The 17,539-nt window shown below is 46.2% G+C and overlaps 1 protein-coding gene across 1 annotated transcript in view; it reads left to right on the forward strand.

Annotated features, from left to right (window-relative positions):
* The first annotated feature begins 7,520 nt into the window (after nt 1–7,520).
* The window catches only part of kcnh6a (potassium voltage-gated channel, subfamily H (eag-related), member 6a), a 262,695-nt gene continuing 252,676 nt past the window's right edge, over nt 7,521–17,539 (forward strand). The window contains exon 1 of the mRNA XM_068012928.1: nt 7,521–7,596. Within this exon, the coding sequence (XP_067869029.1) occupies nt 7,521–7,596 (76 nt within the window). The remainder of the gene's footprint in view (nt 7,597–17,539) is intronic.

Raw genomic sequence — 17,539 nt, forward strand, 5'->3', positions numbered from 1 at the left:
CTCCGGAACCGCCTGAGTGGTATCTGATGCAGATGTCGGGGGAGTCGGGGGGAGGGGGTGTGCGGTGGGTGGTGGGGAGATGCAGCAGCGCTACCGTGGGCCACCAATGTGGAGTTGGCGGGCGGAAGGTTGGTGCATTTCTTACGAACATGCCCCACCCCTTTCCAGGCATGGCACTGCGCCCCATCTGAGATCCACGAGACACGATAGGCCTCCACGGAACTCCACATTGAAGTGGCCTTGCTTGACCTCCTCCTATGCCAGCTGCATAAATAACTGGCGGCAGAAGAAGTAGACATGCCAGAGGCCGTTCTCCCGAAGACCGAGCGGGTCTGGGGTAATCCCCGACTTCAGCTCCCCCAGATTGTGCAGGTGGGGGAGGAGGATCTCACTGGGAAGAAAGGGAGGGACATTCGATAACAGAATCTGCTGCACAGTGGCCCCCAGAGGGTCCACCGGCAGGAAAGTCCCACTCACAGTGAGCCCCTTACTCAGGGCCAGGGACACCGCCTGCTCGGTCTTTAGGAAAAACACAGCCTTGCCATACATTTATGCGGCTGCAACAATGGCTGAGGAGCCAACGAGCTTGGCCATTGCCTTTACGCAGGCCTTAATTGTCACAATCGGGTGGGTGTAACTCTTCACCTCCATGCTTTATTGTTAAAAGCTTGAAAGGTGACGGGACAACAAAAACAGCTGCAGCAGCTGCTACAGCATAGGAAGGCCCCGCCCCCAGAGTAGACTGAGAAGCCATGGGACAGAAGAGTTACACCCACCGTGTGTTGAGAAGGAAGGGGAAAAGTAAATAATTAGCAAATATAATAATACATTGATAATGCAAGGACTTGGAAGCAAAAGGGGGAAGAGGCTGAGGGAGAGGAAGGCCAGGAAGAATCAGTCTTCTGGTTGGACGGGGGTGATGTCTTCACCTGGGACAGCTGAAGCTGCTCTTGACGTTATCGAAGAAAAATAAAGTCTCTTCACTCGGGCAGCTCCCACTTTCCCAGGCCACGTGGTTGGGGTGGGGATTGAGCTCCCTATTCAATGGTAACAAATAACACAGGAGCCCCGCATTGAAACAGGCAGCCCCAGCTTGGGCCGTCTTGCCTCTTCTTTCCTCCCTCCAACAATCAAATGAAAAAGACTTCAAATGCTCCAAACGACCTCACAAAGATTTTTCAGAACTTGTGTCTTCCTGTTTCTATTTCTTCCTCCCTGCAGCAGCTTCACAGTCTCCAATTCACAGCCCACAGAGTCAACAGTCAGCTGAGACACATTATTGCTCACTGGTCTTGAGTACCTCCAATTAGGCAGCAGCCAACCCCATTTTTTTTTGTGTTTGATAGGGACAGTGTCAAGGGGACTTTACTCTGTATCTAATCCGTTTGTTTTCTTTCTTTTTCTTTTTACTTTTTGATGGGACAGTGTAGAAGGAGCTTTACTCTATCTAACCCCGTGCTGCACCTGCCCTGTGAATGTTTGATGGGACAATGTAGAGGGAGCTTTACTCTCTGTTTAACCTGGGATGTACCTGAAATAAAAACAAGAAACGCTGGAAATACTCAGCAGATCTGGCAGCATCTGTGGAGAGAGAAGCAGAGTTAACATTTCAGGTCAGTGACCCTTCTTCAGAACTAGCAGGTATTAGAAATGTAAACGATTTTAAGCAAGTAAAGCGGGGATGGGGCAAGAGATAACAAAAGAGAAGGTATTGATAGGACAAGGTCACAGAATAGCTCACCAAAAGGTCATGGAGCAAAGGCAAACAATATGTTAATGGTGTGCTGAAAGACAAAGCATTAATACAGATAGGGTGTTAATGGACTGAAAACAGAACAGCCACAAGCACAAACATGAAAAAAAACACAGTGGGTAGGCACAGTAGAAAGAAATTGAACAAACTAAAATAAAATAAACATGAAAAAGAAAAAAGAAAAAATAACTAAAAATAAAAGTTAAATGGGGGGCCCGTCATGCTCTGAAATTATTGAACTGGGATGGACCTACCCTGGGAGTGTTCAATGCTGGGAATGGACAGTTGAGATGGAAAGTGTTACATTCCCTCGCACTAACATCCCTCACCTTATGAGCACAAAATTCACTGGAACAATTTATTTTTAAACATATGTAAATTTAGGCACATTCCACCCTTTCCCCTTAAAGCTGTGCTATTTTGAATGGAAATAGTTTGAGAATTATGATAAGAATTATGGTAGGATCCTAGGAAGTACAGAAGGTCAGAAGGACCTTGGTGTACTTGTCCGTAGATCACTGAAGGCAGCAGCACAGGTTGATAAGGTGGTTAGGAAGGCATATGGGATACTTGCCTTTATTAGCTGAGGCATAGAATGTAAGAGCAGGGAAGTTATGATGGAGCTGTATAAACAGGCCATCGCTGGAGTACTGTGTACAGTTCTGGTCACCACACTATAGGAAGGATGTGATTGCACTGGAAAGGGTGCAGAGGAGATTCACCAGGATGTTGCCTCGGCTGGAGCATTTCAGCTATGAAGAGAGACTGAAAAGGCTAGGGTTGTTTTCCTTGGAGCAGAGAAGGCTGAGGGGGACATGATTGAGGTATACAAGATTATGAGGGGCATTGATAGGTTAGATAGGAGGAAACTTTTTCCCTTAGCGGAGGGGTCAAGAACCAGGGGGCATAGATTTAGGGTAAGGGGCAGGAGGTTTAGGGGGGATTTGAGGAAAAATCTTTTCACCCAGAGGGTGGTTGGAATCTGGAACGCACTGCCTGAAGAGGTGGTGGAGGCAGGAACCTTCACAACATTTAAGAAGTATTTCGATGAGCATTTGAAATGCCATAGCATACAAGGCTACGGACCAAGTGCAGGAATATGGGATTAGAATAGTTGGGTGCTGGATGGCCGGCACAGACACGATGGGCCGAAGGGCCTGTTTCTGTGCTGTATAACTCTATGACTCTATGACTCTAATTAAAGGGGAACTGTCTTCATGAAGAATGTTTGACAGATTTTGTTTAGGACTGGCATGAGCTACATGCTGTGAAATGCAAAGACTGGTGTGGTAGAAGTGGATTCCGGTTCGTGGGGTACTGGCATCAGTACTGGGGAAAGTGGTGGCTGTACCATTGGGATAGTTGACACCTGAACCCTGCTGGGGCCGGTGTTCTAGTGAGCCGCATAACTCGGGAAGTAGAGGGGGGTTTAAACTGAATGGTGGGGGCAAGGGATCAAATTTGGGAGGCTATGTTAAATCAAGGAGTAGAGACAAGGCAAGAGAGAAAGGTATTAATATGGGAAATGATAAACAGACTGTAACAGGAAGGGACAGAGCATACAAATCTAAGAGAAAATCAACGGATAAGGCTAAAGGTTACAAAAATAATAAAAGGACAAAACTAAAGGCTCTGTATCTGAATGCACATAGCATTCAAAACAAAACTGATGAACTGAGAGCGCAAATAGAAATAAATAAGTACGATCTGATAGCCATTACAGAGACATGGCTGCAGGATGACATAGATTGGGACTTGAATATTGAAGGGTACATGACATTTAGGAAGGACAGGAAGCTAAAAAAAAAAGGTGGAGGGGTAGCTCTGTTAATTAATGATGGTATTAGTACAATAGAGAGGGATGACCTAAGTTCAGGAGACCAGAATGTAGAAGCAGTTTGGGTAGAGATGAGAAATCATAAAGGCAAGAAGTCACTTGTGGGATAAAAACAAGAAATGCTGGAAATACTCAGCAGGTCTGGCAGCAACTGTGGAGAGAGAAGCAGAGTTAATGTTTCAGGTCAGTGACCTTTCATCAGAACTAGCAATGGTTAGAAATGTAATAGTTTAAAAAATAAGAACATAAGAAATAGGAGCAAGAGTAGGCCATTCAGCCCCTCAAGCCTGCCCCACTATTCAATAAGATCATGGATGATCTGTCCCAGGCCTCAACTCCTCTTTCGGGCCTGCTCCGTCTATCCCTCGACTCACCGAGATTTCAAAAATCTATCTACCTCCTCTTTAAATACTTTCAGTGACCTAGCCTCCACAACTCTCTGAGGTAAAGAATTCCAGAGACTCACCACCATCTGAGAGAAGAAATTCCTTCGCAACTCAGTTTTAAATGTGTGACCCCTTATTCTGTAACTATGTCCCCTAGTTCGAGATTCCCCAACTAGTGGAAACATATTCTCAACATCTACCCTGTCAAGACCCCTTAAAATCTTATATGTTTCAATAAGATCACCTCTCATTCTTCTAAATTCCAATGAATAAAGGCCTAACCTGTTTATCCGTTCTTGATAAGACACCCCCTTCATCTCAGGAATCAGCCGAGTGAACATTTTCTGAACTGCCTCCAATGCTAGTATATCCTTCCTTAAATATGGGGACCAAAACTGTACGCAGTACTCCAGGTGTGACCTCACCAACACCCTGTACAGTTGTAACAAGACTTCCCTATTTTTAAACTCTAACCCCCTAGCAATGAAGGACAAAATTCCATTTGCCTTCCTAATTACTTGCTGCACCTGCATGCTAACTTTTTGTGTTTCATGTACAAGAACACCCAGATCCCTCTGTACTGCAGTATTTTGTAGTCTTTCTCTATCTAAATCATAATCTGCCTTTTTATTCTTCCTACCAATGTGGATGACCTCACACTTTCCCACATTGAACACCATCTGCCAAGTTTTTGCCCACTCACTTAACCTATCTATATCCCTTTGCAGATTCTTTGTGTCCTCATCACAACATGCCTTCCCACCTATTTTTGTATCATCAGCAAATTTGGATACAGTACACTCTGTCCCTTCCTCCAATTCATTAATAAAGATAGTAAATATTTAAGGCCCTAGGACCTGGAGGCAGGTCAGAAGATTGGACAGAATATAAAAAACAGCAAAGAATGACTAAAAGATTAATAAGGAAGGTAAAATTATAGTACGAGAGAAAGCTAGCTAGAAATATAAAGACAGAGAGTAAGAGTTTCTATAGATATTTAAAAAAGAAAAGTTAACAAAGTGAGTGTTGGTCCGAAAGAAAGTGAGTCTGGGGAATTAATCGTGGATAATAAGGAGATGGCAAATGAACTGAACAGATATTTTGCATTGGTCTTCACTATTGAGGATACAAGTAACATCCCAGTATTAGCTGTAAGTCAGGAAATGGAAGGGAGGGAGGAATTCGAGAAAATTACAATCACCAGGGAAGTGGTACTGAACAAATTGTTCGAGCTGTGGGCTGACAAGTCCCCGGGTCCTGATGAACTACATCCTAGGGTGTTAAAAGAAGTGGCTAGTGAGATAGTTGATGCATTAGTTTTAATTTTCCAAAATTCCCTAGATTTGGGGAAGGTTCCATTAGATTGGAAAATAGTGAATGTAACTCCTTTATTCAAAAAGGAGAGGGAGACAGAAAGCAGGAAACTACAGGCCAGTTAACAACATCTGTCTGAGGGAAAATGTTAGAAGTAAATTAAAGATGTTATAGCAGGGCATTTCAAAAAATTCAAGGTAATCAGGCAGAGTCAACATGGTTTTGTGAAAGGGAAATCATGTTTAACCAATTTATTGGAGTTCTTTGAAGAAGTAACCTGCTGTGGATAAAGGGGAACTGGTCGATGTATTGTACTTAGATTTCCAGAAGGCATTTGATAAGGTGCCACATAAAGGGTTATTGCGAAAATAAAAGCTCATGGTGTAGGGGGTAACATATTGGCATGGATAGAAGATTGGCTAGCTAACAGGAAATAGAGAGTAGCCATAAATGGGTCATTTTCTGGTTGGCAAGATGTAACGAGTAGTGTGCCACAGGGATCAGTGCTGGGGCCTCAACTTTTTACAATTTATATAAATGACTTAGATGAAGGGACCGAAGGTATGGTTGCTAAATTTGCTGATGACACAAAGATGGGTAGGAAAGTAAGTTGTGAAGAGGACATAAGGAGGCTACAAAGGGATATAGATAGGTTAAGTGAGTGGGCAAAGATCTGGCAAATGGAGTATAATGTGGGAAAGTGTGAAATAGTCCATTTTGGCAGGAAGAATAAAAAAGAACCATATTATCTAAATGGTGAAAGATTGCAGAGCTCTGAGATGCAGAAGGATCTGGGTGTCCTAGTGCATGAATCGCAAAAGGTTGGTATGCAGGTACAGCACATAATTAGGAAAGCCAAGGGAATGTTATTGTTTATTGCAAGCGGAATTGAATACAAAACTAGAGAGGTTATGCTTCAACTATACAGGGCATTGGTGAGACCACATCTGGAGTACTGTGTACGGTATTTGTCTCCTTATTTAAGGAAGGATGTAAATGCGTTGGAGGCAGTACAGAGAAGGTTTACTGGACTAATACCTGGAATGGGCGGGTTGTCTTATGAGGAAAGGTTGGACAGGCTAGGCTTGTATCCACTGGAATTTAGAAGAGTAAGAGGCGACTTGATTGAAACATATAAGATCCTGAGGGGTCTTGACAGGGTGGATGTGGAAAGGATGTTTCCCCTTGTGGGATAATCTAGAACTTGGGGGTCACTGTTTAAAAATAAGGGGTCGCCCATTTAAGACGGAGATGAGGAGAAATTTTTTTCTCTCAGAGGGTCGTGAGTCTTTGGAATTCTCTTCCTCAAAAGGCAGTGGAAGCAGACTCTTTGAATATTTTTAAGGCAGAGGTAGATAGATTTTTGATAAGCAAGGGGGTGGAAGGTTATCGGGGGTAGGTGGAAATGTGGAGCAATCAGTTCAGCCTTGAACTTATTGAATGGCAGAGCAGGCTCGAAGGGCCGAGTGGCCTACTCCTGCTCCTAATTCATATGCTCGTATGTACAGCACATGTCAATGATGCGATGCCTGTTTAAAAGTATCTTACATGTTTGCAAACATACAGAAGCCAGGGTTGCACAAACATTCTGCTCTCACGTGGACTGTTCCCCTTTAAGCTGACAGTAAGAGCTGGTGTAACCTTGGTTTGACCCCCAACCAACATTCTATGAAGATCATTTATTCAAAATTTAGAATGAGTTTTACAAGTAATCCACTTGCAGAACCTCCTCTGGGGCTGATGAATTGTATCCTTGAGAACAAATAGGAGCAGACAGAGGCAGAACTGCAATGATAATTTATTGCTGTGCAACCCTAAATGTGGGCTATGCAGCACCTGCCTCGGATGTCACCATATCTTGCTGTTGGTTCCCGCAGCTGTTTGGGTGATGAGAAAACACTTCATTGCATATATTTATTCCAGTCCTTTTGGCTGGAGAGTGTCTTTGTTTCTTTAATAAGCAAAGAGATTCCTTCTCCTGTTGTCGTTGTTCCCCCCGCCCCCACTCTGTCTGCATTGAGGGGTTTCAGCATTATATATCTTTGGGAGGTGATAGTTGGAGGGATGATGCAGCTCGGATTTCCCTGGAGCTCGGTATCTTGGTAACAGTGAGCTGGCTGCTGGAGGGCGTGCTTCCTCTACACAGAGCTCAGACAGGGATGGGACATGGAGGAGGAGGCAAGGCGCCTGGTGTGAAGAATTAGCAGCTAATCGAAGACTTCCGGACAAGATGCCGGTTCGTCGGGGCCATGTCGCGCCTCAGAACACTTACCTGGACACCATCATCCGCAAGTTCGAGGTGCAGAGTAAGTGCGAGCTGTTCAAATTCGCTGCTTGTGAGCGCAGTCGGAGCGGGTGAGCGTTCAGCGAAATGTGGTGTAACAATAAAAAAAAAACAAGTGTGCAACATGTGAGATGGACAAGAGTGCGGGGCCGGGGGTGGGGGAAGAGGGAACCTGTGTGTGCAGGGATCCAGTGGATCTCTGGCCAGTGCCGAGAGCTCCATGTGGGGACCGGGTCCAGTCAATCGAAATTGACAGTGAAACTGACGCCAGTGCGGTTGCTTCTGGCTCTGAGGCCGGTGCAGGCACCTTCGCGCACACACACACTCTCACACCCTCACACACTCTCACACCCTCACACCCTCACACACACTCACACCCTCACACACACTCACACCCTCACACATACTCACACCCTCACACATACTCACACCCTCACACACACTCACACCCTCACACATACTCACACCCTCACACATACTCACACCCTCACACATACTCACACCCTCACACATACTCACACCCTCACACACACTCACACCCTCACACACACTCACACCCTCACACACACTCACACCCTCACACCCTCACACACACTCACACCCTCACACACACTCACACCCTCACACATACTCACACCCTCACACACACTCACACCCTCACACACACTCACACCCTCACACACACTCACACCCTCACACCCTCACACACACTCACACCCTCACACATACTCACACCCTCACACATACTCACACCCTCACACATACTCACACCCTCACACATACTCACACCCTCACACATACTCACACCCTCACACATACTCACACCCTCACACATACTCACACCCTCACACATACTCACACCCTCTCACACCCTCACACATACTCACACCCTCTCACACCCTCACACATACTCACACCCTCACACATACTCACACATACTCACACCCTCTCACACCCTCTCACACCCTCTCACACCCTCTCACACCCTCTCACACCCTCTCACACCCTCTCACACCCTCACACATACTCACACCCTCACACATACTCACACCCTCACACATACTCACACCCTCACACATACTCACACCCTCACACATACTCACACCCACTCACACCCTCACACACACTCACACCCTCACACACCCTCACACACCCTCACACACCCTCACACACCCTCACACACACTCACACACACTCACACACACACCCTCACACACCCTCACACACCCTCACACACCCTCACACACCCTCACACACCCTCACACACCCTCACACACCCTCACACACACTCACACACACTCACACACCCTCACACATACTCACACCCTCACACACACTCACACCCTCACACACACACACACCCTCACACACACACACACCCTCACACACCCTCACACACCCTCACACACCCTCACACACCCTCACACACCCTCACACATACTCACACACCCTCACACACCCTCACACACCCTCACACACACTCACACCCTCACACACACTCACACCCTCACACACCCTCACACACTCTCACACACTCTCACACACTCTCACACACTCTCACACACCCTCACACACACTCACACACACTCACACCCTCACACACCCTCACACACACTCACACACACTCACACTCTCACACACTCTCACACACTCTCACACCCTCACACACCCTCACACACCCTCACACACCCTCACACACCCTCACACACCCTCACACACCCTCACACACCCTCACACACACTCACACACACTCACACACACTCACACACACTCACACACACTCACACCCTCACACACACTCACACACACTCACACCCTCACACACACTCACACCCTCACACACACTCACACACACTCACACACACTCTCACACACTCACACACACTCTCACACACTCTCACACACTCTCACACACCCTCACACACACTCACACTCACACACACTCACACACACTCACACACACTCACACACACTCACACACACTCACACCCTCACACACACTCACACACACTCACACACACTCACACACACTCACACCCTCACACACACTCACACTCACACACACTCACACACACTCACACCCTCACACACACTCACACACACTCACACACACACACACCCTCACACCCTCACACACCCTCACACACCCTCACACACCCTCACACACCCTCACACACCCTCACACACCCTCACACACTCTCACACACCCTCACACACCCTCACACACCCTCACACACACTCACACCCTCGCACACCCTCGCACACACTCGCACACACTCGCACACCCTCGCACACCCTCGCACACCCTCGCACACCCTCGCACACCCTCGCACACACTCGCACACACTCGCACACACTCACACACACTCACACTTGCACACTCATTCACACACACTCAACACAAACTCTCAATTACATACATACACTCAAACATTGTCACACATTCACATGTACAGTTCCCTATTGTCCTGCTCCTGTTGAACTTGCTGTATTATAATGGACAGTTAGTCTCTCTCCTCCCTTCTTTCTACTCCCCACCCCGCATCATTGGCAGCAGGAATGCAGTTAATGGGATAGAGGGGGCTGACCCAGCCCCATACAATAGGGGACTTTACAACTGAATTATAAATAAACAGTGGTTTTATTCAGCATTCTAGCCGAGGTGTTTCTCTGTGTCCCTCCCTTAGTTACAGGCAGGAGTGCATTGTCAAAGGTGATTGATACAAATCTGTTTAGATTTATCATAGAAAAAGACAGGTTTGCATTTATAGGGTCCTTTTCGCAACTTCAAGACATCTCGAAGCGTTTCACAGCTAATGAAGTATTTTTGAAGTGTAGTCACTGTTGTAATGTACAAAACCTGGCAGCCAATTTGATCTCCTACAAACAGCAATGTGATTATGACAAGCTAATTAATCTTAGAGATGAGGGATAAATATTGGCCAGCACACCAGAGAGACCTCTCCTTTTTCTTTCAATCGTGCGATGGGATCTTTTACATGCACCAAGACCTTGAATTAACACCTCATCCAAAAGACAGCCCCTCTGACAGGGCTGCATTCCTCTGAAATGTCTCCCTAGAGTATCTGTTCATGTCTTTGGATTGGGACTTGAAAATACAACCTTCTGACTCGAGCAAGAGTGCAATCGTTGGGTCACAGCAGACACTTTCACCACATAGTCAATAAAACCTGTTTAAAATGAGTAGATAGCTTGTGCTTTGTGTTGGGAAAGATTTCCAGTAAAGCCCTGAAAGTGTATTCTGAGTTGGAGATCTTCCAACATGCCAAGCGTTTGGGGCATTGGTAAAAGCTCACATTGAGCAGAACATCCCCTCTTTATCCCTTTATGACTCGACATCATCTTTGAGCTGAGAGATGGGGCAATCCATGACACAAGCTGGTCTCAGCCACAGGCCCTCCTCCAAAGGGGACAGGAGCTGCAGGATCAGCTGGAACCTCCATGTCTCAGACAGTGGATGGAGAGAGCAGTCCTTGGCTGACGTGCTCTGCGACAGCCACTGTCTGAAACCTCACCCAATTTGTCCCTGGGATACAATTTGAGGATCTCCCTTTAGGGCATCATCCAAAGAGCCGAACATCATGTGTGAGACTACACAGTGAATGTCAGCCATGATTTGACTGTGGGGAGATTACAGCCTGATCACATTGACATTGTGCATATTGTGAGGGCCACTGGAGAGTGATCAGGACTGGGACCTCTAGCTGCTAATTCCACCCCCCCCCCCCCCCCCAACAAAACCTCCCCCCGCCCCACCACCCAACTCCCTTCCCATGCACAGGAGACTGAAGCCATTTTTAATATCCCAGCACAGATGGGGAGTGGAGCCTGGGCTCTCCCAGACATGTATAGTTCCAGAGCATCCCAGGAGGAACATTATCCATAAAACCAAGGAGCAAGCTAAGGGGATTTAAAAATGAACACTGCTTTTACAATATTGATAGATTGAAATTTATTAACTTATGTTGACTTGAAACTTGGCTGTTATTTAGTGCGTTAATCACAGGAGGCTCTGGGGAGAATTGCACTTAATAATAGTTTCTAAAACAAATAATCAATCACTTCAAATTGCACCCACCACCAGGGATACCCACCAGTACTGTAACCCAGTGTTATACAATGAAAACTCCAGACCCAGCAGTACAATATCCCAAAGTTATACCGTACAGACACCGGTGGCCACTAGTACTGTATGCTAGTGTTATACAGTGACAATAATGTACTCACCAGTAATACATCCCAGAGTAATGCAGAGACAAATCTACACTCACCAGTCATGTACCACAGTGTTATACAATGAGAATAATGTAGCTATCAATACTGTACCCCACTGTTATACAGTGAGACCAGCAAACACCAGTACTGTACCCCAGTGTTACATAGTTACAGAACTGTACCCATCAGTACTCCCCTCCATCGTTACACAGTGGACATGTCCCCACTAGTATTGTACCCCAGTGTTAAACAGTGACCAACCTGTATCCAGCATATGGTACCTCAATGCTACACAGTGACAGACCTGCACACCAGTACTCTATTCCAGTGTGATACAGCGACAGACCAATATCCATCAGTATTGACCCCCGTCATTAGAGATGAACCTGTACCCACAAATATTGTGCCCCAATGCTATACAGTGACAAACCTATACCTAGTAGTACTGTACCCATTGTTATGCAGAGATATACCTGTACCCACCAATAATGTACACAGTGTTACACAGTGACAGGACAATACCCACCAATACTGTACCCCAGTATTATACAGTAACTGAGCTGTACCCACCAGTACGACATCCCAGTGTACCCAGCAGTAGTGTACAGCAGTGTTATACAGTGACAGACCTGTATCCACCAGTACTGTACCCCAGTGTGTACAGTGACAGACCTACGCTCACCAGTACTGTTCGCCAGTGTTATACAGTAACTGAGCTGTATGCATCATACTGTATCCCAGTTTTTGTACTGATAGGCCTGTTCCCACCAGCACCATACCCCAGTGTTTACAGTGATAGACCTGTACACACCAAGACTCGACCGCAGTGTTTACTGTGATAGACCTGTATCCGCTATGTACTGTACCCTGGTGTTATACAGCGACCTCCTGTACTCACCAGCACTGCACCCTAGTGAAATACAGTGACAGACCTGTAATCACCAGTGTTTAGAATGATAGACCTCTACGTACCAGTACAGTACCTCAGTGTTTACAGTGACACACCTGTCCCCACGAGTGCTGTGCCCCAGTATTTACAGGGACAACCCTGTCCACACCAGTACTGTACCCCAGTGTTATACAATGACAGTCCTGTACTCACAAATACTGTACCCCTGTGTTTACAGAGATAGACCTGTGCCCACCAGTACTGTACCCCAGTGTTTACAGAGATAGACCTGTACTCACAAGTACCGTACCCCTGTGTTTTACAGTAACAGACTCGTACCCACCAGTACTATACCCCAGTGTTGTACAATGGAAGATCTGCACTCGGCTGTTCTGAACCACAGTGTTATCCAGTGACAGATCTGTACTGACAAGTATTGTACCCCAGTGTTTACAATGATAGACCTATGCTCACAAATACTGTACCCCTGAGTTATACAGTGATAATCCTGTGCCCACCAGTACTGTACCCTAGTGTTTACAGTGATAGACCTTTTCCCACCTGTACTGTATCCCAGTGTTATACAATGACAGACCTGTACCCACCAGTATTGTACACGTGTGTAATACAGTGACAGACCTGTACCTGTCAGTACTGTACCCCAGTGTTGCACAATAACATACCTTTACCCACCTGTACTGTACCCCAGTGTTAAACAGTGAGAGACCTGTACCCACCAGTACTGTACGCCATTGCTTGCAATGATAAACCTGTACTGTACCCCAGTCTATACAGTGACAGATCTCTACCCACTAGTACAGTAGCACAGTGTTATACAGTGACAGACCTGTACTCACCAGTATTGTACCCCAGTGTTTACAATGATATACCTGTACTCACAAATATTGTTCCCCTGAGTTATACAGTGATAGTGCTGTGCTCAGCAGTACTGTACCCCAGTGTTTACAGTGACGCACCTGTCCCCACCAGTTCTGTGCCCCAGTATTTACAGTGACAGCCCTGTCTTCACCAGAACTGTACCCCAGTGTTATAGAGTGACAAATCTGTACCGGCCAGTACCTTAACGCAGTGTTATAGATTGACAAACCTGTCCCCACCAGTACTGTACCGCAGTGTTTACACTGATAGATCTCTACCTACCTGTACAGTACCCCAGTGTTATACAATAACCAACTTGAACTCACTAGTTCTGTACCCCCGTGTTATACAATGACAGACCTGTACTCACTAGCCCTAATCCCCAGTATTATACAGTGACAGACCTGTACTCACAAGTACCGTACCCCTGTGTTATACAATGACAGACCTGAACCAAACAGTACACCCCAGTGTTGTACAGTGACAGATGTGTACACACCAGTACTGTACCCCAGTGTTAGAGCGTGACAGACTTTTTCCCAGCTGTACTGTACCCCAGTATTATACAGTAACCGACCTGTACCCATCAGTAATTTCCCCCCGTATTATACAATGACAGACCTGTACCCACCAGTATTGTATCCCAGTGTTATACAGTGACAGACATTGACCCACCAGTACAATACCTCAGTGTTATACAATGACAGACCTGTACTTAGCAGTACTGTACCCCAATGTTATCCAGTGACATCTGTACTCCCAAGTATTATACCCCAGTGTTTACAATGATAGGCCTGTGCTTACAAATACTGTACCCCTGAGTTATACAGATAATCCTGTGCCCACCAGTACTGTACACCTGTGTTATACAATGACAGACCTGTACCCATCAGTACTGTACACCATTGCTTACAATGATAAACCTGTACTCACCATTACTGTACCCCAGTCTATACGGTGGCGGACTCTACCCACTAGACAGACCTTGACTCACCAGTACTATACCCCAGTGTAGTACAGTAACTGACAGATATCCACCAGTACTGTATCCCTGTGTTATACAACAGCAGACGTGTAACCACCAGTACTGTATCCCAGTGTTTACAGTGACAGGTCTCTACCCATCAGTACTGTACCTCAGTGTTGTACAATAACTGACAGGTATCCACCAGTACTGTATCCCTGTGTTATACAATAGCAGACGTGTAACCACCAGTACTGTATCCCAGTGTTTACAGTGACAGGTCTCTACCCATCAGTACTGTACCTCAGTGTTGTACAATAACTGACAGGTATCCACCAGTACTGTATCCCTGTGTTATACAATAGCAGACGTGTAACCACCAGTACTGTATCCCAGTGTTTACAGTGACAGGTCTCTACCCATCAGTACTGTACCTCAGTGTTGTACAATAACTGACAGGTATCCACCAGTACTGCACCCCATTGTTTACAATGACAGACCTGTACTCACCATTACTTTACCTCAGTGTTTACATTGACATATTTCTACCCAGCAGTACAGTACTCGAGTGTTATACAGTGACAGACCTGTCCTCAGAAGTGCTATACCCCAGTGTTTTACAGTGACAGACCTGTACTAACTAGTAATCTACCCCAGCGTTATAAAATGACAGACCTATACTCATCAGTATTGTACCCCAGTGTTATACAGTGACAGACCTGTGCACACCTGTGCTGTACCGCAGTGTTATACAATGACAGACTGTTTTTCCCAGCAATTTTCCCCAGATCTACTGTGATAGATCTCTAACCACCAGTACTGCAGCCCCCGTTATAGTGACAGATGTGTACCTACCAGTAGTGCACCCAGTGTTAGACAGTACCCGACCTGTATCGACCAGTACTGTACCCCAGTGTTATACAGTGACAGACCTTCACCTACCTCTACTGAATACCAGTGTAATACAGTGACGGAGCTGTACTCACCAGTACAGTACCCCAGTATTTACAGTGACACACCTGCAAGTACTGTGCCCCAGTATTTACAGTGAAAGCCCTGTCCACACCAGTACTGGACTCCAGAGTTACAAAGTGTCAGACCTGTACCAACCAGTACTGTACCCCAGTGTTATCCAGTAACAGACCAGTACTCACCAGTATTGTACCCCAGTGTTTTACAATGACAGACGACTAACTCGATTTGTACACCAGTGTAAGAAAATGACCAACCTGTATTCACCAATACTGTACCTCATTGTTAGACAGTACCTGACCTGTATCCAGCAGTACTGTACCCCAGTGTTGTACAGTGACAGATCTGTCCCCACCAGTAGTGAACCCAAGTGTTATACAATGACAGACCTGTAGTCACCAATACTGTACCCCAGTGTTATACAATGACAGACCTTCACCCACCTCTACTGATTCCCTTTGTTTACAGTGATAAATCTGTACTCACCTGGACAGTAGCCCAGTATTTACAGTGACACACCAGACCCCAGGTGTTCTGTGCCCCAGTATTTACAGTGAGAGCCCTATCCACACCAGTACAGTACCCCAGAGTTACAAAGTGTCAGACCTGCACCCACCAGTACTTTACCTCAGTGTTATAGAATGACAGACCTGTACTCACCAGTAGTGTACCCAATTGTTATACAGTGACACACCTACACTCACCAGTATTGTACCCCAACATTATGCAATGACATCCTTGGAGTCACAAGTACTGTACCCCAGTGTTATACAATGACACACCTGCACTCACCTGTATTGTACCCCAGTGTTATACAATGACACACCAGTACTCACTAGTATTGTACTCCAGTGTTATACACTGACACACCTGTACTCACGAGTACTGTACCCCAGTGTTATGCAATGACACACCAGTACTCACCAGTATTGTACGCCAGTGCTATATAATGACACACCTGCAAGCACCAGTATTGTACCCCATTGTTATACAATGACAGACCTGTACTCACCGTTATTTTACCCAAGTGTTCACAGTGACATATTTCTATTCAGCAGTACAGGACCCCAATATTATACAGTGACAGACTTGTACTCACAAGTACTGTACGGTACACAAGTACAGTGTTCTACAATGACAGACCTGTACTCAGCATTATTGTACCCCACTGTTATACAATGACCCACCAGTACTCAGCAGTTTTGTACCCCAGTGTTACACAATGACAGACTGTACCTACCAGCAGTTTTCCCTAGATCTACTGTGATAGAACTGTAACCACCAGTACTGTCCCCCCATTATACAATGACAGATGTATACCCACCCATAGTGCACCCAGTGTTAGACAGTACCCGAACTGCATCCACCAGTACTGTACCGCAGTGTTATCCAGTAACCGACAGGTACTCACCAGTATTGTACCCCAGTGTTATACAATGACAGACCTGTACTCACTGGTATTTATAGTGACACACCTGTCCCCACAAGCAGTTTTTTTATATTCATTCATGGGATGTGGGCGTCGCTGGCCAGGCCAGCATTTATTGCCCATCCCTAATTGCCCTTGAGAAGGTGGTGGTGAGCTGCCTTCTTGAACCGCTGCAGTCCATGTCAGGTAGGTACACCCACAGTGCTGTTAGGAAGGGAGTTCCAGGATTTTGACCCAACGACAGTGAAAGAACGGCGATACAGTTCCAAGTCAGGATAGTGTGTGACTTGGAGGGGAACTTGCAGGTGGTGGTGTTCCCATGTATTTGCTGCCCTTGTCCTTCTAGTTGGTAGAGGTCGCGGGTTTGGATGGTGCTGTCTGAGGAGCCTTGGTGCATTGCTGCAGTGCATCTTGTAGATGGTACACATTGCAGCTACTGTGCGTCGGTGGTGCAGGGAGTGAATGTTTGTCGATGGGGTGCCAATCATGTGGGTTGCTTTGTCCTGGATGGTGTCGAGCTTCTTGAGTGTTGTTGGAGCTGCACTCATCCAGGCAAGTGGAGAGTATTCCATCACACTCCTGACTTTTGCCTTGTA

The sequence above is a fragment of the Heterodontus francisci genome, chromosome 33 (assembly GCF_036365525.1).
Source record: "Heterodontus francisci isolate sHetFra1 chromosome 33, sHetFra1.hap1, whole genome shotgun sequence".
Taxonomy (NCBI): domain Eukaryota; kingdom Metazoa; phylum Chordata; class Chondrichthyes; order Heterodontiformes; family Heterodontidae; genus Heterodontus; species Heterodontus francisci.